General features: G+C 51.5%; 9 protein-coding genes across 9 annotated transcripts; 4 read left to right on the top strand and 5 right to left on the bottom strand.

The window, feature by feature from the left end:
* Nucleotides 1-907: 907 nt before the first annotated feature.
* N7532_011673 (oleate delta-12 desaturase odeA) lies at nt 908-2,368 on the bottom strand (the record flags this gene model as incomplete). The annotated part of the gene is made up of 2 exons (XM_056624164.1): nt 908-1,314; nt 1,375-2,368. The coding sequence occupies 2 exons, from the start codon at nt 2,366-2,368 to the stop codon at nt 908-910; spliced, it is 1,401 nt and encodes a 466-aa protein (XP_056469152.1).
* A 1,912-nt stretch (nt 2,369-4,280) lies between these two features.
* Nucleotides 4,281-8,796, bottom strand: N7532_011672 (putative TMEM1 family protein; the record flags this gene model as incomplete). Its single annotated transcript, XM_056624163.1, has 4 exons — nt 4,281-4,937; nt 5,017-6,099; nt 6,153-8,677; nt 8,760-8,796. 4 exons carry the CDS (start codon nt 8,794-8,796, stop codon nt 4,281-4,283), a joined length of 4,302 nt encoding a protein of 1,433 aa, XP_056469151.1.
* Nucleotides 8,797-10,078: 1,282 nt separating this feature from the next.
* On the top strand, nt 10,079-12,198 carry N7532_011671 (uncharacterized protein; the record flags this gene model as incomplete). The annotated part of the gene is made up of 7 exons (XM_056624162.1): nt 10,079-10,257; nt 10,336-10,469; nt 10,557-10,680; nt 10,739-10,945; nt 11,005-11,361; nt 11,418-11,785; nt 11,858-12,198. The coding sequence occupies 7 exons, from the start codon at nt 10,079-10,081 to the stop codon at nt 12,196-12,198; spliced, it is 1,710 nt and encodes a 569-aa protein (XP_056469150.1).
* A 566-nt stretch (nt 12,199-12,764) lies between these two features.
* On the top strand, nt 12,765-13,381 carry N7532_011670 (uncharacterized protein; the record flags this gene model as incomplete). Its single annotated transcript, XM_056624161.1, has 3 exons — nt 12,765-12,911; nt 12,977-13,197; nt 13,321-13,381. 3 exons carry the CDS (start codon nt 12,765-12,767, stop codon nt 13,379-13,381), a joined length of 429 nt encoding a protein of 142 aa, XP_056469149.1.
* Nucleotides 13,382-13,501: 120 nt separating this feature from the next.
* Nucleotides 13,502-14,815, bottom strand: N7532_011669 (uncharacterized protein; the record flags this gene model as incomplete). Its single annotated transcript, XM_056624160.1, has 1 exon — nt 13,502-14,815. One exon carries the CDS (start codon nt 14,813-14,815, stop codon nt 13,502-13,504), a length of 1,314 nt encoding a protein of 437 aa, XP_056469148.1.
* Nucleotides 14,816-15,672: 857 nt separating this feature from the next.
* Nucleotides 15,673-16,248, bottom strand: N7532_011668 (PaaI family thioesterase; the record flags this gene model as incomplete). The annotated part of the gene is made up of 1 exon (XM_056624159.1): nt 15,673-16,248. One exon carries the CDS (start codon nt 16,246-16,248, stop codon nt 15,673-15,675), a length of 576 nt encoding a protein of 191 aa, XP_056469147.1.
* An 823-nt stretch (nt 16,249-17,071) lies between these two features.
* On the bottom strand, nt 17,072-18,693 carry N7532_011667 (CRAL-TRIO domain-containing protein; the record flags this gene model as incomplete). The annotated part of the gene is made up of 4 exons (XM_056624158.1): nt 17,072-17,604; nt 17,670-17,769; nt 17,829-17,870; nt 17,944-18,693. 4 exons carry the CDS (start codon nt 18,691-18,693, stop codon nt 17,072-17,074), a joined length of 1,425 nt encoding a protein of 474 aa, XP_056469146.1.
* Nucleotides 18,694-20,480: 1,787 nt separating this feature from the next.
* On the top strand, nt 20,481-20,925 carry N7532_011666 (uncharacterized protein; the record flags this gene model as incomplete). The annotated part of the gene is given in 2 exon segments (XM_056624157.1): nt 20,481-20,823; nt 20,834-20,925. 2 exon segments carry the CDS (start codon nt 20,481-20,483, stop codon nt 20,923-20,925), a joined length of 435 nt encoding a protein of 144 aa, XP_056469145.1.
* A 359-nt stretch (nt 20,926-21,284) lies between these two features.
* Nucleotides 21,285-23,177, top strand: N7532_011665 (uncharacterized protein; the record flags this gene model as incomplete). The annotated part of the gene is made up of 1 exon (XM_056624156.1): nt 21,285-23,177. The coding sequence occupies one exon, from the start codon at nt 21,285-21,287 to the stop codon at nt 23,175-23,177; it is 1,893 nt and encodes a 630-aa protein (XP_056469144.1).
* Between the last annotated feature and the right edge of the window lie 48 nt (nt 23,178-23,225).

Genomic DNA, 23,225 nt, shown 5'->3' with positions numbered 1-23,225 from the left:
TTTTACATTTGCTATCTAGTGGAATAATCATGGATGATATATTGATGCTGGATGAGTTCGTACTAAGAGATGAATAGTACTTGTAAATGTACTAAGAATACTAAGAAATACTCACCAATGACCGGCTGGGAATCTCCAACCGGGTGGTGGCGGAAGGGCGACTGCCTGATTTGCAATGGGTTAGTTTCGGGAGAGGCTACCCCGCAAAATCCAACGGCTATCCTGTTTTCGTCCCACGTCACCAGCTGCTTCCTTATTTCCCGGTTTTGTGGTCCTTTCTGCCTCCTCAACTACTCCGGGCTGCCAGCCTCCCTAACTAATCACATACAACTACACCAACAGCGACAGCTTCAACTACAGAAGCAAAGGACGTTCAAGAGAACTCAAATGTCTAGATTCACTCGTGGTCTCATATCACCGCGTCTGTCCAAACAGACCGGAAAAAAAAAAAACAAAACTATCTTCGCTCGAAACAAATGCCAACACCAGAACATGGGAACCGAGAATTTTAGCCCGTCTCTCATCATGGAGAGCCACGGACGAGAGCCAGTGACGAAGAAGAACACCATGGTATGAATGCGCTCGAGATTAATCACAACGACAGGTGGCCAAGGCACAGGAAACGAGAGAGGTCTATAAGAGAGTAAGATCAAGATCAACCAGCAAGCTGCATCGTCTCTCTAAAGAGGAATATCCCCAACAGGGCAATCAAAAGACAGATCGAAAACTTCTCCGAATCTAATAAGAACGTGAGAAAGAAAAGATAATCGATCGACATATCATCCCCGCCTCTATGTTCTTGCCAGATCTCATCGAATGTGTGTGTGTGCGCCAGCATGTATACGCAAATTATCAAACAAATGGACGCAGAAGAAAAAGCATTCCCAATGAACTCTTTTCTCTGTGTCTATTTGGCCAGCTTGGCGGGGGGAACACCGATACCGTTGGTGTTGCGGTAGAAGAGAACACCCTGGCTCTCACCCTTGGCACCCTCGGTCGGCTCAACCCAGTGGCACACACGGGCGCTGGTCCACAGGGCCTTGAAGAAGCCGGTCCAGCCAGTCTGGGCCTCGGTACGGTAGTGGTTACCCATGACGCCCTTGATGGCCTCGCTGGCCTCGTCGGCGTTGTAGAAGGGGATGTTGCTGACATAGTGGTGCAGCACATGAGTCTCGATGATGCCGTGGAAGATGTGACGGCCGACGAAGCCGAAGTCACGGTCGATAGTGGCGGCGGCACCGCGGGCAAAGTTCCACACCTCGGGCTGGTAGTGAGGGAGGGTGGGGTCAGTGTGCTGCAGGAAGGTGATGGCAACTTTAAAAGGTATGTTAAAATGTGTCCCCTGTATATAGAAATGATGTTCAAAAAACTTACCGAGCCAGTGGTTCACCCACAGGTACGGGATACCGTACCAGACCAACAGGTTAAGCCAGCCATAGGTGGAGCCGACATAGTACAGAACGGAGCCGGTGATGAAGAGACCGAGGTCAGACAGAGCGATCAACTTGGCGTCCCGGGCCTCGTACAGAGGGCTGGAGGGATTGAAGTGGTTGACACCGCCGAACCAGCCGTTGGCCTTGCCCTTACCGCGGCCTTCGGGCTGCTTGGAATGGTTGTTGTGGCCGGTGACGTTGGTGATCAGGTACATGGGCCAGCCGAACAGCTGCTGGAGTAGCAGGTTGGAGGCAGTCAGAATGGGGGTCTCCTCCATCAGCTCGCTGAGCTCGTGCAGGGTGCGACCAACACGGCTGGCATACTGCTCACGGGTCTTGGGAACGAACACCATGTCACGGGCAATGTTACCTGTGGCCTTGTGGTGCTTGCCGTGGGAGATCTTCCACGAGAAGTAGGGGACCAGCAGAGCCGAGTGGCAGACCCAGCCAACAGTGTCGTTCAGCACCTTGGAGGGGGAGAAGGCTTGGTGACCGCACTCGTGGGCCAGCACCCAGACACCGGTACCGACCAAACCCTGAACGACGGTGTACAGGGTCCAGAGGGCAACACGAACGGGCATGAGCGGGACATACTCCGGGGTGACATAGTTGTGGAAGAGGTAGAAGACGGAGGCCAGGATGGCAATGTCGCGGAAGACATAGTACAAGCTGGTGATGGCGGAGCGATGGAAGCAGTGGGCGGGAATGGCATCGCGGATCTGCTTGATGGTGAAGTCGGGGATCTTGAACTCATTGCCATAGGTGTCGAGCATCTTGGAGTGCTCCTGCTCCGAGGCCATGGAGGACAGCGAGGTCGACGAGGGCGACTGGCGCGGGCTATCAAAGGGCGAGGCCGAAACCGAGCTGGCTGAGGAGTCGGTCGTGGGGGCGTTGCGATTCAGCGCAACGCGCTTCGGAAGGGCCGTGGACGACATGGTAAATATATCGGATATCGATGTTGACCGAGCTTATCCTTCCTTCTTTTTGCTCTATTATGTGACGAATTGCCGAGCCAAAACGAAAAACCGGAAGGCGAGAATAGTCGAGGGAACAGAGAGGGTTTCTCTAGGAAAGAAAAGCCCAATGCGAGTCTCTAAGTCCAGCAGGTCAGATTCAGTCCTCGATTAGAGCATTCGGGGACTCCGACGACACTCACGAGGATAGGAGCAAGGCCCTAGCGGGTTGAGTTTTTGCTTGTGGTTACACAAGGCAGGGTTCTCGTGAAGGAGAGAAGCGGTGGGCGGAGAGGGGATAAAAGCAGATCCTGACACTCAGGGACCCCCGAAAATGCTCAGAAATAAAAACCGACGATCAGCTCTTCCGAGGACGAAAGGGAGGCAAACGCTGAAAGGGTCAAAGAACCAGGTCCAAAAAGAAAAAATAAAAGGGACCCGTGGGCCGTGGATGGTGGAATTTGCAACACGCGCCACGGCTAGTACATACTCAGTAGGTGTGGTTGACATGCTTGCGGGAGCGGCCCAAGGTTGACCAGCGGAGAGAAGTGCAAATTTACCATACCATACCACCTTCAATAGGGAAGTGCGCCCTCCACTTCGTTTGACTTTTGTTGGTTTCGCGCTGCATGAACTCCTCTTCAGCTCCGGCCGATCTTTACACCTCCACTTCACACAGCAGATCGGTCGACGCCACCGCTGCATTTTGCACCGGATTCCGACTCACGACCACGGGGATTGTTTCCTCCATTCCGTCCAATTAAAGATGGAAAAATACCAGGACTGTACTGACCCACGGGTGGTTCTTCAGCTCGCGCCACCGCCCAGGCGCTGCTTTGCCCCATTGGGTGCTCAACATTTTTCTGCGGGGAGGCGACTGATAATCTTTCGATCATCGTATGTGACAGATGGAAGGAGACTCAGGGGAACATCGGAGAGACCGTGTATATCCAAATACACAATTATAACAGGAGTATTTGAGAATGCCTTTAAATACTCCTGCAGGTCTATCTGGTATTCCCAAGTGCTTATCTCAAACGACCACAACGAACTACAGTAACAAGTACCCGCCTCGCAGCCGAATTCACATGGGGGTCGCAGCAGCCGATCTCGATCGACCTCGGCGGGTCATTTTCGTGCGCGCCCCGACGTGCTATACCCTCACGCGTATTGGACAGTGGCGAGCGAGGGACCGGTGGCGATTCAATGGTTGGCATGCGCAAGGCATGTGATGCCATGCTGACGGATAAGGGCGCGCGACGCCAGACCGTGAGCCGAGGGCGAAAGGCGAAAGGCGAAAGGCGGTTGGGATGAACCGATCCGTCTTTCACCGCGAGATCGGAGCAGGGGATACCTGGGGATACCTCTGCCTCTAGTCGCAGAAGCAGAGTGGCACCGGGGCCTGGCAGGCGGAGTGGGGAGGGTAAGTAGCCTGAGGTACCGACCCTATACTTCCCACCTTGGGCTAGTGCACCGTGGACTGCTTGTTGGGCGGGCGGGACCCGCTCCAGTTTTGTTGAGGCCGCGCCCCGCCAATCATGCCGGCTCCACTCGTCTTTTTGCAAAACGATCCAGACCTCAAGACCCTTACACTGGAGTAGTTTTTAGGGTACACCACGTAAGGATAGGCTCGGTAGGGCTCAGCATGTGGGGAACAAGTATAGCAGGCCGACTTGAATTTATTTTAATATTTTAATAACAGGTCGGTTGGCCGGGTTCTGTAGACCATCTGTACACTGTAATATACAGTGTATGAAAAGACCGCTGAACAGAGTTCGTCATTCGTAGATCTATATACACTATCGTGTAGCAGTACAGCCATATTCATTACATGGCCGTCATTTTATACTATGAAGCCATCCTATGGCCATTCCATTGTTCAATCATTGAACGATTAATGATTAGTGCACCTCCGCACGTCGCTCCGAATCGACAAGCCACGACGACCCCCGGTGCCCGAGGCACTGAGACTAACTGTCGTCTTGCGAAGATCCGGCAGCACCAGCACCGTCTCCCCATGATTACGATAGTCCACCTCACAGGGAATGGCGTGTCGCTGCGCCGGAGCCCCGGGAACCCCTCCTGGGGCCGGATCAGATGTCGCAGGCGGAGAAGTCGGGGTGGGTGTCTGGGATGGCGCGTAGGTGCGAATCTCAAGTCCAGGCAGGAGAAGATGGCCAGGCTTCTGGGGCAGCAAAAGCACCGTGAACCGGGTGGTTTCACCTTCGCGAATGAGGAAATTGCCTCGGCGCCGGCCACCCAACAGCCAGAGCTCGGGGTTGGCGTGGAGTTCGTACGAGCATTCGAGAGGCTGCCCGGCCAGTTCCTGGCTTGTTGGGGAGCACCAACGGCGTGTGTGGCGGAGACACAGCTCGGCGGTGATCATCTGGCCCACGGCCGCGTGGGTGGTTCCAGATTCACTGGTTTGGGCACCAGGCTGGAGCTGCAACTCGGCCGTATGTACCACTTGGATCTCCGGAATGTCGACGGGGATCACGATACTCCGGGTGGGGATGGAGGGCTGCGAGGGCAGCCGGATGATTGGGTTGTTCTGTTATCAAAGCAGGTTAATACATGGAGTCCAAGAAAAAAGCAAAGGGTTCCACCAAGGGCGTAGCAAATCAACGTACCTCGTGCCATACCGTGAGCCATTCGTGCAGTTCCTCCGTGCGTCCCTTCAATGCAGCCAACAAATCATCCCAACGGACACTGCGGTACGGGGGCATTTGAACTTCCCGAATGAGGCCAATGACTTCCATGTCAGCGGTGGAGAGCTGACCACGAACGCTGCCAACCATATGCGATGTCAGCAACGAGGCATACTGGCTAAACGGACTAGACTCGAGCGCAGAGCCAAACTGTTTCTCAATCGCATCGAGACTTTCATCGTCCACACAGGTAAAGTCAACCCGAAGACGAAGACTGCGCTTTCCGGTCGGGGAGGCCGTGGCTGATTTCCCGACAGGGCGGATCTTGTACAGCAGGGAAGCAGGTTGCTTGGGGAAGACATCTAGCGCCACGGGGCCGGTGATACTGGACTGCACGTCATAGGCCTCGGAGCTGGGAAGACTGCAGTTTGTGATGCGCAGTGGAATCAACATGGCGGGGCTGATAGTGAAACGCGAGAACAGCAATTCATCCTTGAAAATGTCCTGCACGTTGACCGATATGGGGAGCGTGGCAACAACACTATGCACTGTCGAAAAAGCAAATCGACCCTGTGCCGTTTCATACCCGACCTCTGCCCGTGCAGATAGTGTGGTGTATGCTTCTTCCACAGTGTAAGGGATCCGGAGTCGCACAAATGACTTAGGAGGCAAGTAGGTAAACTCGATGACCCCAGAGTCATTGTTGGCCACCACTTCAAGCTCACCCTCCACCACTTCGGTCTCCGCTATCCGCAGGCGCAGGCCGGCCGTGGCTGGTCGCACGCGAATGGTACCGGACTTGATGTCATTTCGTCCGCTCTCGAGTTCCAGCTCTAGCGTACGCATGGCTTCCAGATTGATCAGGTGGGGTGACACCACCTTCGCTTGCAGTCCACTCGGCGCAGGATAACAGAAGATGTATGGCCGTCGGTCCGTCTCCTCTGCATCCTCGGTCTCCCGGAAGCCAACCGGAAGACCCGAGTGCTGTCCGCTGTTGAATGTGAAAAGGAGATTGCCGGACTTCATCTCGAGTCGATCGACAATATACTTGCCTTGAAGTGTAGTCTGAGATAGATATTAGCGTTGCACATTGGAATACAGCGAATGGAATTACATACCGGAGAATCAATGAGAATCTTGGTCATCGACGATTTGATCGTGAAATTGGCCGATCCTTCGATCCAGTGCTCAGTGTTCTGAGACGCGCTGGCGCTGACAAGTCGGACTTTGACGGAGTCGATATCAACCTGAGGACCAAGCAGGTACCTCAAGGAAAGCTGGATCTGGAACCCATCCTTATCATCGTACAATCGAACAGCTGGGTCGACTTGTAGATCTGCGAAGAAATCCAGCAAGGACGCCGTGACGTCTTTTTGCAGATCACTGACTCCCTTGAAGAGGTCAGCAACGTACCCGGAAAGCTGCTCCTGCTGAACGATGGAAATTGGAGCAGCCGAGGACTTTTGCCGCAGAGACAGCTTAGATTGCGAATACGCAGCAAATTTGGCGAGAAGCTTGAGCATCATCCGAACATAGTCTTCGTTACGCTTGAGCTCCTTCAGACACCGAGAGTAGAGCTCAAGCATGGTTCCTTCCAGGACCACCCAGAGTTTACTTCCGTAGAAAGGAGCCATTTGGTGGAAGTAGGAGGCTGCAGCCTCGTAATCGCCTTGTCGGAAGCGAAGAATGGCAATGTCTGCCAATGCCATTTCAGCCGAGTTGGCTCGATTGGCAACAATATGATGACGGATGATGTGGTCCGTAAGCTCCTCATATACTGTCAAATATGTCTCTCTGGAAACCAATGCCGCTCTGAGTGTAGAAAGCTCTACGCCAACGAGTGATGACTTTTGGGGCTGAGAACCATTTTTCTCATTGCCATCGTCCAAAGAGACATCTGCGAGGCCATTAGAGCCACAGCTATCATCGAAGAGTAGACCAAGGCTGTTCCACTTTTCAGCCCAGCCACGGCGGCGAGCGATCTCCTCAAGAGATTGCCGTGCCAGAAGCAGCAGCTCCCCTCGCGCGGATGCCAGTTGCTCTGAGCCGGTTTTCTGTGTTGGAGGAGAAGCAGGCTTGGGATGATCCAAGGTTGAGCGCCTTTGAAGCAGGCCGATTGATTCAGACATGTCCTGGGTTACCGGACGGGGAGGACGACCGCCGGATGATTGAATCAATGAACTGGACCTACGAGGAACGTCATTGCGATTCTCCGGTCCTGGGGGAATGGGATTCGAAGGCTCGTTGCCCCGAGTCACTGCTTGAATGGGTGACTCCGGCAAGCTCAGAGCTGAGGTGAAAGTTTGATCCAGAATTTGCAGAGCTGCCGAATATGCCCAGTTAGAAACAAAATTGCTGATGGTGTCCGCTTTGGCAACGTTTTCCACTTCGGCAAGTCCATAGTCCAGGCCGTAGCGAAGGGTGCGTGCAGCCAGACTGATGAATTCAGTGGATCTCTGACAAATCTCCGAAAGCAAGATCAGATCCTCTGGTTTTTTCTCACGCGTCGCCGGTTCCGTCCCAGCCAGAGATGGAGCTCTTGCAGCACGCAGCAGTAAAGTAAGCTGGCGAGAGAAGATGTAGGTGCGGAAGTCGAAGATGGAAATATCGCTAGCCAAGATCATTTCTCGGTATGGAAATTTGTTGGAGCTCAGAGGAAAGTCCTCCGTTTGAATTTCCAGCGACGGGCCTTTCTCGTTGCCTTCGTCCGTCGATGCGCCTGCTTCCAGGGCCTTTTTGGCAGCTTCCACCCAGCTCTTGCTAGAGTTCAAAAGAGTATTGCCATGCTGTTCTCCACTGCCTTCAAGTTGGTCGCGAATAGCGGCATCCAACCCAACAGACAATTCATCATATCCCACTAATGCATCGTCGAACAATCCCACATTCTCGAATCCCCGCGCAAGACCCTCTTTCAAGATAAAGAATGTGCAGAAGTTCCACCCGGGGAGACTCCGCTGCGCATCCTTTTCCTTGATGTCTTCCTCATACTGGGCCACGCGAAGATCGAAAGATGCCAGAATGCCATTCTTCATTTTATCAATTAGGTCCTCAAGCTGCTCGGCCAATTCAGGGGATTTTGGGTTTCCTTGCTTCGGGAGTCGCAATTGCGCTACACGGTCGACTGCTGTCTTGGAGGATCCGTTGAAGTCGGCCTTGACTTTCTCGAGTACAGTCGTCGTGCTTCGTCCCCATTTTGAGGTGGGCGCAGGCGCCTTCTCAGCACCTTCACCGTCTTGTACGACATGTAGGATGAGCCATTCGAATGCATCGTGCTTTTCCTGGCTGCTTCCGGTCGATTGACCCGTACTTGACGCTCCCTGCGCTTTGATCCATTCCCGTAGGGTCTTGCGCGCGGTTGCCTTGTAGGTATCGTTGTCGTCGCAACGGAGGAGGTAGACCTTTAGGTATGGCGTCTGTCGCAGACCGGGGATCTGATGCCGGCGATGCGGCACAGCTCCGGCGCCTTCGCTAGACGATTTTCGTTCACTCGGCTCATTCCGGGCGGGCGCAAATCCGATCCGGAGAGACTCAATCGATCGAACGGGGCGAGTGGGCGATTTCCAGTGGAGATTCTTCAGGGGGAGCTTCGACTCGACAACGGGCTGGACCAGAGGAAATAGTCCAGATGGGTCCGTGTACTCGACTGCACATTGAACAAGTAAGGCGTTAGCAGACTAGCCGGGACAAGCTCGGGGTGTTGAGGGCCATCGTGGTGGATGTCGCACCGGTCACATTGCTCGACGCTGCCTTGGAAGGGTCCATGATTCCCGGGCGCAATTCGGGAGTCAGCCAATGGCACTTAGATCATGCCGCTTCGAGGACCACAAGCTGCTGGGAATTCCGCGAGAGGTGTTGTTGACTTGGCTGTCGCGGGGCGGTGTTTGGGAGACTCCCCGTCGCTCTTGAGGGTCACGGGCCGCAGCTTGGCACTCCGCCCGCTGGACCGCCTATACTCCCCTCTACAGTTGGGTATCGTACTACCTTCTCGTCTCGTTGACCGCCAGCTTGTGTTCGTGGACAGCATTCTGAGCAATTCAATCAAGTCTGGAGATCAAAGATCGTTGGGTTTCCATGCAGGTAGGTCTACATGCCCTTTCCCTCTCCGTCCACTGGCAGGTGGTCGTGTGGCAACCCTTCATTGAACTAACCCGTCTAAAGTGGCCATCGCAAAGAATAAGAGGCCAATCCTCATACTTTGGCTGAATCACAGATGACACAAAATTGCAGGCCGGTCACAAGGCCTCCCATAATTCAAACTCTGGTGAGTTAGTTTGGGCTTGGCCTGCCAGTATCAGATCCCTTTCCTTGTCAGCATTGTTGCACCAGCCAATAGCCAAACAATTACAGACTTCTGATCAGCTGAAAATCCAACCCAGCCTACTTGAATTGCTGGAGCTCGCTATCTGAGACTCCGTGTCAAGGCATGAGACAAAACATTCCCAAATCTGACAAGTGGCAGTGCGCCGCCCTTACTTGGTCGTGAAGCATCTGGGGCTTTAGCCTCCGTTCGTTTCAGGGGCACGAAAATATTTCCCCGCAAGGAGACTTCAATTCAGTGTTTTCTTGAGGTGAAACGCGCGAATTAAATGCCAATGGTATCCTGTGAGCCCTTAGTTGCAAGAATGACCAGTTGCCCACCACAGCCCCTTTTTCGAACAAGTCCGCACTACCAGGCAAATAGTGAATAATTGTAACAACAATCGAAACGGAAGATAAGACGCGGCGAGATAAGGTGCTCAATAATCGGCAAGCAGCATGCAGCGCTCGAAATTGGGTCAGCCTCCCCAGCGAATGTACGCCAAGCCACTCAATGCAAGATCTAGGTTCAATGATCGGCGGCGATCACCCTTCCCAATGAATTCCACATTCTGTCATCGCGCGTCTCCCGCGTTCCACCTGGAGCCCCTGGGGTCAATATACACGGGGGGCGTGGTCCTACATAGTGAGTGGTCCCGTTCACAATTTTTCCTCATGTAGCCATGGCGGCCACTTCAGTCATCATCTACACGTGAAGCAGAGAGAAGCGTTGAGAGGCCTGACAGCCATGTCTAGCAGCATTCAGTTCGCAGAGCCGCCCATCTCCAAGAAACAGGTGCCGGAGCGCATTGGGAGGGAACGGGCCAACACTGCGGAAAACGAAAAGGGGTCGGCACCCCGAACACTCTCCCCCGGCAGCGAAATCGTCTATCCGGTGGGATGGAGACTGAGGCTCAATATCATAGGGTAGGGATCATGATCGACGAGGCCCCATTGAGGTTGCTGTCAGTGGATGACGGAAACTAATTCATGAATCGGTGCTAGGCTCTTGATTGGGTTCTTCCTCTCCAATTTGGATGTCACCATCGTGAGCTCATCTTTGACGAGTATCACGGATAGTCTGGAGGGCTTCGAGAAGAGGAGTTGGATCATTACTGGTTATTTGGCCACCTACACAGGTATGATCCCGAAAGCTACTCTTGAATAATTCGTTTCTTTTTTCTTTTCCATACGTGACATCGTGCTAATATGGGGCTTGACTGCAGGGTCTATGGCAATATGGGCTAAGGGTAGTGATATAATTGGGAGAAAACACGCGACGATCGCGTCTCTTGTGATTCTGTTGGCATTCTCCATTGGATGCGGGCTCGCCCAGACAGTTGACCAACTGTAAGACCTGAGTAGTTGGTTTCATGTCCATGCATTCAAAAGCTGACGTTGACCACAGGATCATATTCCGAGCGTTGCAGGGAATAGGCGGCGCCGGTGTTTACGCACTGGCGATACTATGCATCTACGAAATAGCCCCCAAAGCAAAGCTTCCATTCTACAGTGGATTGATGTCATTTTGTCTTGCTCTTGCATCTTTGATCGGTCCGATCATTGGGGGCGCGCTTGCACAAAACTCACAATGGAGATGGGTTTTCCTCATCAAGTATGTGGGCACTTAGTGTCGAGCTAACTGGACTATCCCCACTAATTGATAATTTCTAGTGCTCCGTTATGCGCAGTCGCAATCATCATTATCATGGCTGCGATGCCCACGAACTTCGGTCTCGATCAACACATGCCGTCGCTCAGAACACGAGCATCGTATCGCTCTTTTGTCAATCTGGATCTTGTGGGGTCATTCCTCATGCTCACAGGCTCCTTTTTGATTGTCGCCGTCTTGAATGAAGTAAATCTGGCGTTCGCATGGTCTTCCAGAAGTGCGGTTGCTCTCCTGGTGCTTACTGGTATCTCATGGATTGCCTTTTTCTGTTGGGAATGGCATCTCTCAGATTTCCCGAAACAGGACCCCATATTCCCTAAGCGCTGGCTTTTTGATCGGGCTTGGATGGGTATCTTGATGTGGGTGGGAACGCAATATCATTCACGAGAGCCTTGCGCTAACAGGTTGTTTCTAGCTCCTCGTTTGTTGCTGGGGTAGTATACAACGTGGTTTTGGTATATGTTCCACAACAGGCGCAGCTGCTATTGGATAAGTCGCCCCTCGATGCTGGCATCTATCTGATCGGGTACTCGGCCGTTGCAGCCATCGCAGCAGGCCTCGTCAATATCGCCAGCTCTCATGGCCGTGTTCCATTTGTTTATTCCCTACTTGTCGGATGTACGGTACATACAGTGGGAGTCGGACTCCTTTCCACAATCGCCACTTCAAAGGGGTTCCATGCGACAGATATCGTGTACGAAGCTATTGCAGGAGCAGGACTGGGAATCACAATGGGCATTCTGGTGTTGGCACCGCCATACATTGTCGAAGACCGAGATCTCAGTATGTTTCCTTCCTGGTCGCGCCGTCCACAACTGAACACCCAGAATACTAACGCATAATGCACCATAATAGCAATCGCCACTGGATTTGTTGTTCAAGTTCGGCTCCTCGGAGGCGCCATCGGCCTGGCTATTGCATCCAACATTCTGAACGGCCGTCTCGCACACCATCTGCGGGGCATCCTGACACCGCATGAATTGCACCTATTTCTCGAAAATGTGGAGTCGATAAAGGCAGTATCTTCTCATCTTCAGGATGAAGTCAAAGACGTTTTTGCCGCCAGCTACAGCACACAGCTGAGGGTAATGATCGGGTTTGCAGCCGCGCAGCTACCAGCAGTACTTCTTCTTATCAAGTCTGGGCGTCAACTTGCGGCGAGGAAAACACGAACGAACAGTAATCTTGGGCAATAATTCCTGCTTTCCTGCACGATCGCAGCGTAAGCCCTGTTCCTTGATAAATGGAGCACGGGGAGTTCATGTGAAATCAATATCATAGGCCATTGAACGCATTATCAGATTTTTCTCGCAAGGTATACAAACGACATAATGTTTTATAGTAGTTATTGGAGTAATTATTGGAGTAATTATCAGGTCTCACTCGATTAGAATCAAGTCTGCCTGCAGTATCCATCTAATCGCTGCGCCTACCGGCCCAATTAGCTTGGGACGGGTCTGATCCAAATCGGGTTATGTATACGAAAACGATATTCCTCCAAATTTATCAGCTTTAGATGCATTCTGCAACAATAACAGGGAAAAGATACGAGTACGAATGCTTCAGTAAAATTTCATCGCTGCCTAAGAAGGAAGATGTTTATAAAGGGCGTCGCTGAAAGGTCTTTGCAATCCACTCCTCAGTCTTTGCTTTCTCCTACAGAGCAACATATCGCTGCACCGTTCGAATCTTGACATCGAGTTTCACATTCAGTTTTCATCTTAGCCCAAAAAAAACCATATTAACTACCTCACACGACAAAATGGGTCTTTCACTTGCCAATCTCACCAAATCTCACCTTCACAAGATCATCGGCGGTGGAGTCCTGATTATCTTCATCTTGGTTATTGCACGACTAGCCGTCAAAGGCACACCTGCATCGAGAACTAATACATGGGGCATTGCAGTGGTAAGTAGCTATCTACAATATTTCCGATCATTACAGCTCAAGTTGGTTAATCGGTTTTAATACAGTGTGTCAAGTCGGGTGTCTTTCTCGCCTATCAGCTCCTCACAGCTCATTTTGAACGCCTCAAACGATGGGCGAGCACAAAAGCGAACATGATTTTAAACATCATTGATACTGTCTTCTGGTTCGCACTATTTATCATTACGATCCTGGGTACGATGGGAGCCCTCAGCGAAGCTAGTCGGGCGCTGGGTGGGATTATAGCCACGTTGACCGTCCCTTTATTGTGAGTTATAGGTAGTCAGGTGCTTCTTTGAGTGTCCTTTTTACTTGTCAAAGATAAGCGCTAACTTCTTTTCGTCTCCAGTTGCCTCGACGCTTATTTATCCTATATTTGCATTTGCGAAAGACGGCACTTTAAGAAGTACGGATCTGTCCGTGAAGACAGCCTACCCAAATCTGCCTGCTGAAGAAGCATGAAGAGTCATTTTGATAGAACTTGGCCCATTAAATACACTAGCGTTATGTCCAGCGTCTATTGTTTGAAAATTTCTCTAAACTCATAATGCGAACTCATATATGCTCACCCTTCAGTACCCAGCAGCATTGGGTAGCTCAGCAGGAGTGTCGTCCCGGTACTTGTTAGTGATCAATCCACTGAACGATGGGGACCACTCCACACGCGGAGTAAGAGGCTCCAAATCCCACAGCTCAGAGACAAACTTGAGGATGGAAGTGTGGGTATAGTCGTTCGTGTTCGCTTTGTGCTCAATGGCACCTTTCTCGACCCACGGAGAGATCAACATGGTGGGAACACGGATTCCCAGACGGTCAAACTTGAAGGTATAGTTCGAGTCGCCGGTGCCCTTTTTGGACGGCTGCTCTTCCCAGGTAAGATCGTCGCCCGCGGGCACGCCAGTGGGGGGAGCGACGTGATCGGCAAAGCCGCCATGCTCATCCCAGGTGACAATGAAGAGAGTCTCGTTCCATTGAGGGGAGTTGCGGATTGCCTCGTAGATGCCCTTCATGAAGTTCTCGCCCATGTTGATCGGGGATTTCGGGTGCATGGACATGTACTCGCAGCATTCGGGGTTGATCCAGGTGAATTGGGGCAGCTTGCCTTCCTTTGCATCCGAGTAGAATTGCGAGATAGGGAAGACGTTGGTCTTATCCTTGCCGTTTTCCTTGGTCCAGCTATAGAACATCGAGTCGGGGGCAAAGGGTGAGCTGACGGTGGTGGTGTTCTCGTAGTTGATCCAGGAAATGTTGTTCTCAGACAGCTGCTGGAAGATCGACTTCTGGGGCAGTGTCGAGTCGTAGAAAGGACTGGTGTTACCGCCCTCGCCGTGCGAGGTGCCCGAAGTCAAGTAGGCGCGGTTGGGGTCTGTCGGACCGGGGATAGAGGCGAACCAGCGGTCGAAAAGAACGAAGTTCTCGGCCATGGCGTTGGTCACTGGCACCTGGTCGGGAGTATAGTAGTTGATCACTTCGGCCGCTTCCAGCATCTTCCCCTCCAGAGTGTAATAGGTAGCCTGCTCGGTGACGAAGCCCTCCATGGTCGACTCATCCCCATCCTCGGGGTAGTATTTGCCAAACACCTGCATGTTGCCGCCCCAAATGGTGTGATCGGGGTCGTCTTTGGCAATGTTGTTGGCAATGGGCTTGCCGCAGACCTGCTTACCATGGGGCTCCGAAATGTTGGCCGGGTTGCAGAAGGGAGTATCGCGGCCGACCAGTCCATCGATGTCATCGCTGTAGGTGAGACCGCCGACGAGGGTGTCAAACGACCGATTCTCCTGCACAAGCACGACAACGTTCTTGATGTTTTTCAAGGGCGATTGCTGCGGGGCCGCGGTGGCCCCCAGGCCAAGTCCAAGGGTGAGCAGAGCAAGCGACGGGACCATGTTGACGGTGCGGTGGAAGTCGCGAGGAATCTGGACGACGGAGACGCGACCTCTTTCCTATTTATCGCGTCTCCGTCGACCACACTTCGCACGGAGCCTCGCAGAGTAATTCTGCTCCGAGTCAGATCCGAGGTGGGCTTCATCCATGGACATTGGCCTGTTTCTCCCCTGGGACCCCCGCAGGATCGCTGATCGAGCCATCCCTAAGGGTTGCGATTGGCCCTGGGCACCATCGGTTCCTGATCGTCGTCTGCCCAGCACAGCTTTGGAAAGTCCTGCCCCAGCCTTGTAACCTCGCAGCCTGGTCCGCCATGCAACCTGCCCCTCTTTGCTCGTCTCTGCGTCTGTTTTGGATCGTGACATCGCGCGTATCGTCGACGTCCCCACTCTGTGCTTAATTGGCTTCATAAGCTGTGCATGTCCGGATGGTCGACAGGCGATTTCGCCGGGAAATACAGACTGCATAAAGCACTTGCACTGGGTCCACGCGGTCCGCGGAACCGCGATGACCCACTGGCCTTCCGGAAAACCTCGGTGATTGGCGGAGGAACGTTGCATCTGTCTTGATTGTTAATGGTGGCCTCGTGGGGACGAAGCAGGGAAAATGGCTCCGAGTCTACAGAGCTTAGCTGCAACGGCTGGAATTGGCTATGGGCAGATCATCCAGCCTTGAACATGAGGCTGAGGTGTTGTGAAGAACAACCAGGGGTTCTTGCGAGTCATGTGTTCAATTAATGTTCTATTTTCAAACCAACATCGCAAGATCGCATTCTCTTACTGTAGAGAGTTTAAATCAAATGGGGTATGGTATGTGGTGTCGAGGCTGAAACAGAATGAACCGATCGAAGGTAAGATCTCTAAATCTTCGATCGGGGTTTCACAAATAGAGTCTCGCCAGTCGAAAGAATTCGCTCCTCGGCATCGCATATCCGACCTTTCAGTTTCCATTTCCGATCCTCGATGCACTCTTCCAGTTGTCCATAGACAACAATTGCCCCAGGGGTATATACGGGACGTACAAACCCAGTGTTCAAGTATGCCGTGAAAGAGCCCGAAACTCCATCCGGGCTCCTGGCATTGACAAGAAAGCCCAAGCACTCATCCAGCAGTGTCGCTACCATACCTCCATGAAGAATACCTGGATGTCCATTCATATCGCTGCCTAGAATGAAAAATATGCGAACCTCTTCGATGTTTTGAGTGGCCAGAGCAGAAGCGGCGGGTTTCAAGGTTATTTGTGGGGCCGGTCGTCGAACCTGACGAAGACACGCCGGTAAGGTCGAGTTTGATTTAAGAGTCACAGCAGTAAGGCTATCCTCGGATGAGGTCTTCGGATCTCGGGCTCCATATGGAACTGTGATGAAAGATTCATCTTTGAGCAATTCCGAGATCCAGGGGATCGATTGGAAATGGGCAGCATCATCTATATCCATCTTTGGACACCAGATCAAGAGTCGCGCACCGAGACCAGCAGGGATGCAAAATAGTGTGGCTGCCGACGTTTCCTTGTGACTGCAGAGATGTGGTGGAAACAATATGCGGAGAGGGGTTGCACGGGTTTATGCGGGGAAGCCGCTTTGGGCCTCGGAAAGCAGAGAAAACACTCGATCGGGAAGTGTACTACTCTCAGGTACTAGTGCTAGTAGTACTAGGTGTCTCTAGTACTAACTAGTTTAAACTAAATTCATTGGAGTGCATTCCAAATGGGAATTGGTACAACCGTACCCCTTTTGCCTCGGACCACAACCCCACCTGAACTTTCAGGTATCTGCTAGTTCTTCCAATCGGATACACCGGTGATCCGAGTAGAAAAATGAACCTTCTGCTCTATTGGAAAAAATTATTCTAGCTCGAAGCCCATACATTTGGCATCATGATAGCATATGACTATCCAGGATAGCTATCCAGGCAGCTGATCATGTAAGTAACTGGGTTATGACTAGGTAGTTGACGAGATAGGTGACTGAGCAATGAAATTGGTAGCAGTAGGTAGAATAAAGGTTTCTGGTTATCAAGACCATGAAAGAGGTAGCATTTAGCGTTGAAAATGGCATCACCGAGTCCCGAATCATCTGAGTACAGCCAAGACAGGGGTGTGGTTTGAGACAAAGGGGGTGTGGAAGCATTACCTGCCCAGAAAATGATTTTACGAGTTTTTTTTCATCAGGGCCAAGATAGAATGGGTAAAACACCGAAGGAGTAAAGCAAAGAGAAAAATAAATATGGTACGCTCTTCTCATTCATGGGGGTTTCACGTTAACTCGCAGCAGCGGTCAAAGGTGGCTCGCTCACCTGCTCCGTCGTGGTGTCGACCTTTTCATTCGTGACAGGTGCCTGTGTCTCTGTCGCAGCGGGCGCCTTCACAGGAGGGTAGAAATCGACTTTGCCATTGCTTTGAATGACTCCAGTCCGATCTAAAAGGGAACGAGCACGGATGTAGGGGTCAAGAGTCCAGTAGTTCTCGCGGAGCTTTTTGATCACTTCCTCACGACGTTTCAGGGAAGTATCGTCCTTGGGGTTGGCAATCAGATTGCTAGTAAAGGTGAATAGCTCGCCTCCTAGCTTTTCTCTCTCGGCAAGAAGTGTACTCCGTGTCTCGGTGTCAAGGAGCCTCGCATTCTCGCTTGCCTCGGGTTCGATGTACTTGTAGTCCCAATCCTCCTTGCCGCCAAGCTCCTTGATGATTTGGTCCTCTGGAATTATTTGCTCAAGATCCTTGGCGCCGCTGATGAAGTGGACCTTTGCAGCAACGACAGGGTCAAGAATTCCTCGGATGAGCTTCCAAAATCCTGAAAATAGTATCAAGCATGTCAGTTCTAGTAGGTGGAAGGTCAAGAGTAATTGTGTGACATACCAGAGAAAATCCAGGGAGCATTGTAGAAGATCATCGCTCCCAGGGACTCGGGATAGCTCTCTTGGAAGATGTCAATAATGAACTTGACAGGTGGGAAATCCTGAGAATTGTTAGAATCCTGTTTTGGTAAGTTTCAAGAGACGGATATAGTAAGCTCACCCAGTTAGAGAGACTGAAAGAGGTGAGGTCAAACACAATGGTCTATAGGTAAGTTGCGTTAGCTTAGGCAAACATAGCAGCATCGAGCGATGCTTCTGAAATCATCAAAACTGACCATAGTCTCTACTGGAGGTACCTGCAAGAAACGAACAGTCTCGATGCAGTGAATAATGTAGTCGTTCAGGCCCTTTTTGGTTGCCGTGCTCGGATCATGCAGCCGCACTCTGACCACACAAATAGGCCGGTCATATTTATCCTTGCCATGGAAAAAGCCCTTGCCGGTATATGCCTGAAGCATGAATCCCTCACCATCTTTCTTCTCGTCCGAGTTATCGGTCAATTTTGACTTTTCAAAGTTGTGTCCTTCGCCTTTCAACATTACTTCTTCATCGACTTTGAACTCATTCACACGCCAGTCCAGGGCGGCAATGAACTTAATCCAGGCCTTGGGCACATCCCATTTCTCGGCACGCAGAAAGCGCAAAAGCAGCGCATCGGGATGGTCTTGCTTGAGAACAGTGAGATAAGTCGATCGCAACCGATCGCCGGATAATTTCAATAACAGTGCATTGATGCTTTTGAGCTCGTTGGGGCCCGCGTCTAATTCTTTCAAGGAGGAGAGAAATTGCGCAGGAATCGCAGCCGTTTCGTTCTCGGTGGGTTGGGTTGGTGCTCGACTTAGAGAGAATAATCTTGGGCGTAGTTGCGCTGAGCCATTAGAGTGCGCCGATTCATTCGAGCCAGTCGTCGGGGCTGAGATGTTAGCACCCCAAGATTGCATGAGAATTTTCCAGAAGTTTCGCAGTTTGACCTCTTGGGTGGACGTGAGGTTGCCGACATAGCCGGTCTCGGTGGCACTCGCCATGTTGATATTGATTCCCAGGTCGATTTGGGGCGCAATGACGATGTGTGCAGAGCAAAGGGAAGGATTGTTCAGATTTGAACAAGCGGGGGCTTTTTGAAGGGCTGAGATCTCTCGATCTACATCGCCCCCACGTGAGACGGCTTTGAATCGTCACTCTGTCTCCTCTTTCATAATAGCCGGCCTCGGCATGGTCGACGGAAGCTAGACACAGGAGGAGGGGTAGCTGCAGGTTTGGGCTAAATAGCGTTGACGCCGAGCTGAAAGTTGCTGCATTAAACTGGCAAACGCGAACCTTAACCTCACACCTACCACGACGAAGTGTACCGATTGTTAATACACATCTTGTCGGGGAGAGCTCAACATCCGAACTCCCCTCAAGGCCCATGGAGGTCTCATGTCAGCGTGGCTTGGGGGCCATGCACATAAGATCACACCAACCATGCAGGGTCGAAAGGGGGAGGGAGTCTCGGGGGCCGATCGGCATGATGCAGCTTCTCAAGCCGAAAGCAAACCGACGCTCTCCTTCTCCGATCACGCATGTGAACCTCGAAGATAGCGGAGGTTAAATACCTCCACACCAAGAGACTTTCAGTCGGAGAGGAATGACTCGTGGTCCTCCGCACCCCACATGCTCTTTAAAGTTGTAAGGCGCATCGTCATCGGGTGGGGCAAACATGCCTAATTTCCCGGCAGCGGATGGTCGCGCGTGGCGGTCTAGATGATGGCTTTTCCATATGCTTCAGAGGTGTTGCGCTAATTCTCGTGACGAGAAATCTAGGAAAAGGCAAATGAACAATGGATGAATGTGAAGGAAGAGTGACCCTGATCTGGTCACTCCTGATGCCTGAGGCATCTGGTTGCAGCCTTATGCACTGACAGTCAAGCCTAGGATTCTATGATGGAGATTCCATTGCCCTGCTATATCAGGATACGATTAAAGACAAGAACACTAATTTGCCACACAGGCCTCACATTCGCACGACAGTGCTCCGAATACTAGGAGTGCGGAGCAACCTCGTCGTGCCACTTCAGATATTCCATGCAATACATGAAGACAGGACCAAACGTGCCAGTGATAACGTCATACTGTGCCAGTCATTGTGTAAAAAGACTGGGAAAGGATTCAGGGGTATGTGAGGCTGCGAAGCGGGACAGAGTTGATGTCTGATCTCCAGTCGAGTCGACAGGGATGTGTGAAGGTACCCCACCTCATTGGCCCATCTTCTGCGACTGAACACAGATCTTTAACGATTAGAAAACTCGATACAAGATCTATGAGCACCCGGGTGCTATTTGAGGTGCTCTAGTGACGCGTTTGTGCATTAAAGCAGAGAATGGGGTGAAGGGGCCAACCACCCCTGAATTTCAGCCTCATCGAATACGAGCCTACTGGAAAGGGTACAAACTGTCCATAATAATGGCTTGCGCGCCTAAGAGTTCTAGAAATCTCTTTCATGATTTTCTCTCTAACTAGCTGGGTTTCTCGATGAGCAACCATGAGTCTAGTCGACGAAGCTCTAGAGTTTCTCCGTCCAAAATCTTCTCAGCCCTACTGCGAACCCAATCCTCTGTGTAACCGTACAGACACCAATTTTGTGTCCTGGCAGTACTCGGGATCCTGGCGCGATACCTTCAGCATTCTATGGAGCTGTCTCGCAACACTATTTTCATGTGCTTGGACTATCCTCGCCCTCAACATTCCCCGCAAGAAGCGACAGTTCCTTTCGCAAAATTATTCGTAAGGTGAAATGGCTAGTTATTACGCTTGCTTTTCCAGAACCATCACAATGGTTGCTCTAATCGATCTGTGGAGAGCGAAAGAGACTTGCAAGGAGATCAAAAATATCAAGAAACCAAACTCCGAAATATGGACGATGAGACACGGCTTCTTCGCAAATATGGGCGGATACCTTACAGTGTCTAAGGGCCAAGACCTGTTTCCCTTGACTGGAGATACACTTCTGATTCTAGTCGAGAACGGACTTATCGATATTCCAGACACGCCAGAGAATGAGATCCAAGACAAAGGCAAGTATGGCAACTTTGTGCAATCATTTGCCCTACTGCAGTTGCTCTGGAGGTCCATCAGGCTGCATGTAGCCTCCGTGCCAGTTATGCTGAGTCATCTATGTACATGTAGTTCCCTCTCACAAGGCCTTCTATGTCTCTCGATTCAGTCGGTTGGGTTGCCATGGCGAATTGGATGACAGATTTGACAACCTTCCGTCGTAGTAGAGAACACTGTTGAAAGTGTATGTCCTACCAGTCCCGTGAGGGAGTGGGTCTGAGCCATACCCGATCAGGAAGTGCGAAAGGCGCGGCAGATCAGTCTGATTAGTCATGCGGGCGTGACCAGGGTTTGGCTGGCGATGGTCACAACTGAATCTTCTAACCTTCCAATTTCCTCGTTCTCAAAGGGACTGGATATTGATTCCGCATATTTTTCTCAGTGACATGTTTGTTTATTAACATGACCGACGATGTAACATCCAACCACGAGCCCGTTGTCGATGCCTTCCAACTGCATCGATTGCGGGGCAATGAATACCTCGAAGCCGAGCCATATATATCAGACGATGTGTGAGTAGTGGATGAACTCGACGTTCACCAATAGAACGTCTAACCGTATATACAGATTCCTCGCCCAGTCGTTTGTGACCTCGGGCTTCTCAGACGAGCCTATCTTCAATCATCCAGGACATCCGGACCACACCAGTTCAGTCCACGGAGATACCGAGATTCCTAACTCATTGGAAAAGGATTCTGAAGGAGGAAGTATTTTCGAGAATCTACTCCACCAGTTTGACTTGGTCGACGATGGGATCGACCCGGCATTTAGCTTTTCGGCAACAAGCTCACTCGACTCCTACCAAATGAGCGAATTTGATGCAGCAGGACAAGAAATACCGATTCAAAACACGAGTGCATCACTTTCATTCCCTGACAGCTTTGATTTAAGCACCCAAGCCTTCCTCGACGGTACCAATCCCGAAGCGTTGTCGCTGAGTCCTATGGACCGGTGGAGGAATTCACCACCGGAGATGGAAGCTGCGCATTTGACCGACATCATGAATTCCGTCGCTCAAAGCAATAACACCGAGTCTCCATCTTTACAAAGATTGGCCAGTAATGCCTCGATTTCCCAACGACGCAAGCAGCGCCATCGACCGCCAACACCATCCATCGCTGCCTCCGAGTCAAGTGCTTCTAGCAGCTCCGCCTCTTCTGTCCACAGCTTTGGATCAAATCACTCAGGATCATTTGGAAAGTTCTATGTGGGCAAATCAACACGTCGGCGACGCCGGAACCCGCGAAAGAATTCCCCGACATCGCAAATCTGGGCCAAAAAGCAACCTCAGCAACGGCCGTTTCAATGTACCTTCTGTACGGACACATTCAAATCCAAACATGACTGGACGAGACATGAGAAGACCCTCCATTTATCATTGGAAAGCTGGGTCTGCGCCCCTTTCGGACCGATATACCAAGATGAAATCTCTCATCTGGACCGCTGCGTGTTTTGCGATATCGAGTCGCCATCCGAGGAGCACATCCAGGGACATCGGTATAAGGAGTGTCAGGACAAGCCAGTAGCTCTTCGGACTTTCTATCGAAAAGACCACCTCTCTCAGCATCTGCGCCTAGTGCATAGCTCGGAAAACGCCGTGGCCGGCATCGCAAAATGGAAATCAGAAGTCACGCACATCAATTCAAGGTGTGGCTTTTGCTCACAAACATTTACCCTCTGGTCCGACCGAAATGACCATCTTGCAGCACATTTTCGACAAGGCACCCTTATCAAAGAATGGAAAGGCTGTAGAGGACTCGATCCGGCAGTGGCACTCGCTGTTGACAATGCCATGCCCCCGTACCTGATCGGTATCGAATCCACAGGTATCGATCCGTTTAGCGCCAGTCGTCGGAAAGGCACATGTAGGAATGTATCAGAAATCCAATCCGTTGAAAGTGCAGTCGCAACCGCGGAGGATATACGACCGACCCCGTTTGAGCAATTGACGGAGCATTTGATCCGATTTGTTCGAGAAAAGCAGGAGTTCGGGATCCCCATCACAGATGAGGCAATACAGCAAGAAGCGCGAGTCTTCGTTTACGGTGAGGATGATCCGTGGAATCAAACTGCAGCAGATAGTCCGGACTGGCTGAGCTTCTTCAAGGATGGGATGGGCCTAGGCTCTGCATGCGTTATGAATGTGGATGCTGCCCACCATCCCAACCCGATCTTTCACCTTCCGTGGGACATCAATACAGGCGAATGGAGAGATGCCGAGGAATTAGGCAGTGGCTGTGGTTTGAATTCCATCGTCTCTGCTGAGTCCTGGAAGCCTTGGGGCTGGCAGAGCCCGGAGTGTTTGGCGGAGTTCCGCAGATTCAATCGTGACTCAGGTGCATGTCCCAACACGTCGAAAAATACGGCATGTTTGTTTGCACAGCCATCAGAGGCACATACGAGTACAGGATTATAAGAGAAATGAATAAAATAATGATAATGAATCAATGCAATACATTAATGC

The sequence above is a fragment of the Penicillium argentinense genome, assembly GCF_028826775.1.
Source record: "Penicillium argentinense strain IBT 30761 chromosome Unknown utg000011l_segment0_segment0, whole genome shotgun sequence".
NCBI lineage: Eukaryota > Fungi > Ascomycota > Eurotiomycetes > Eurotiales > Aspergillaceae > Penicillium > Penicillium argentinense.
This window is presented reverse-complemented; position numbering and strand designations above follow the sequence as displayed.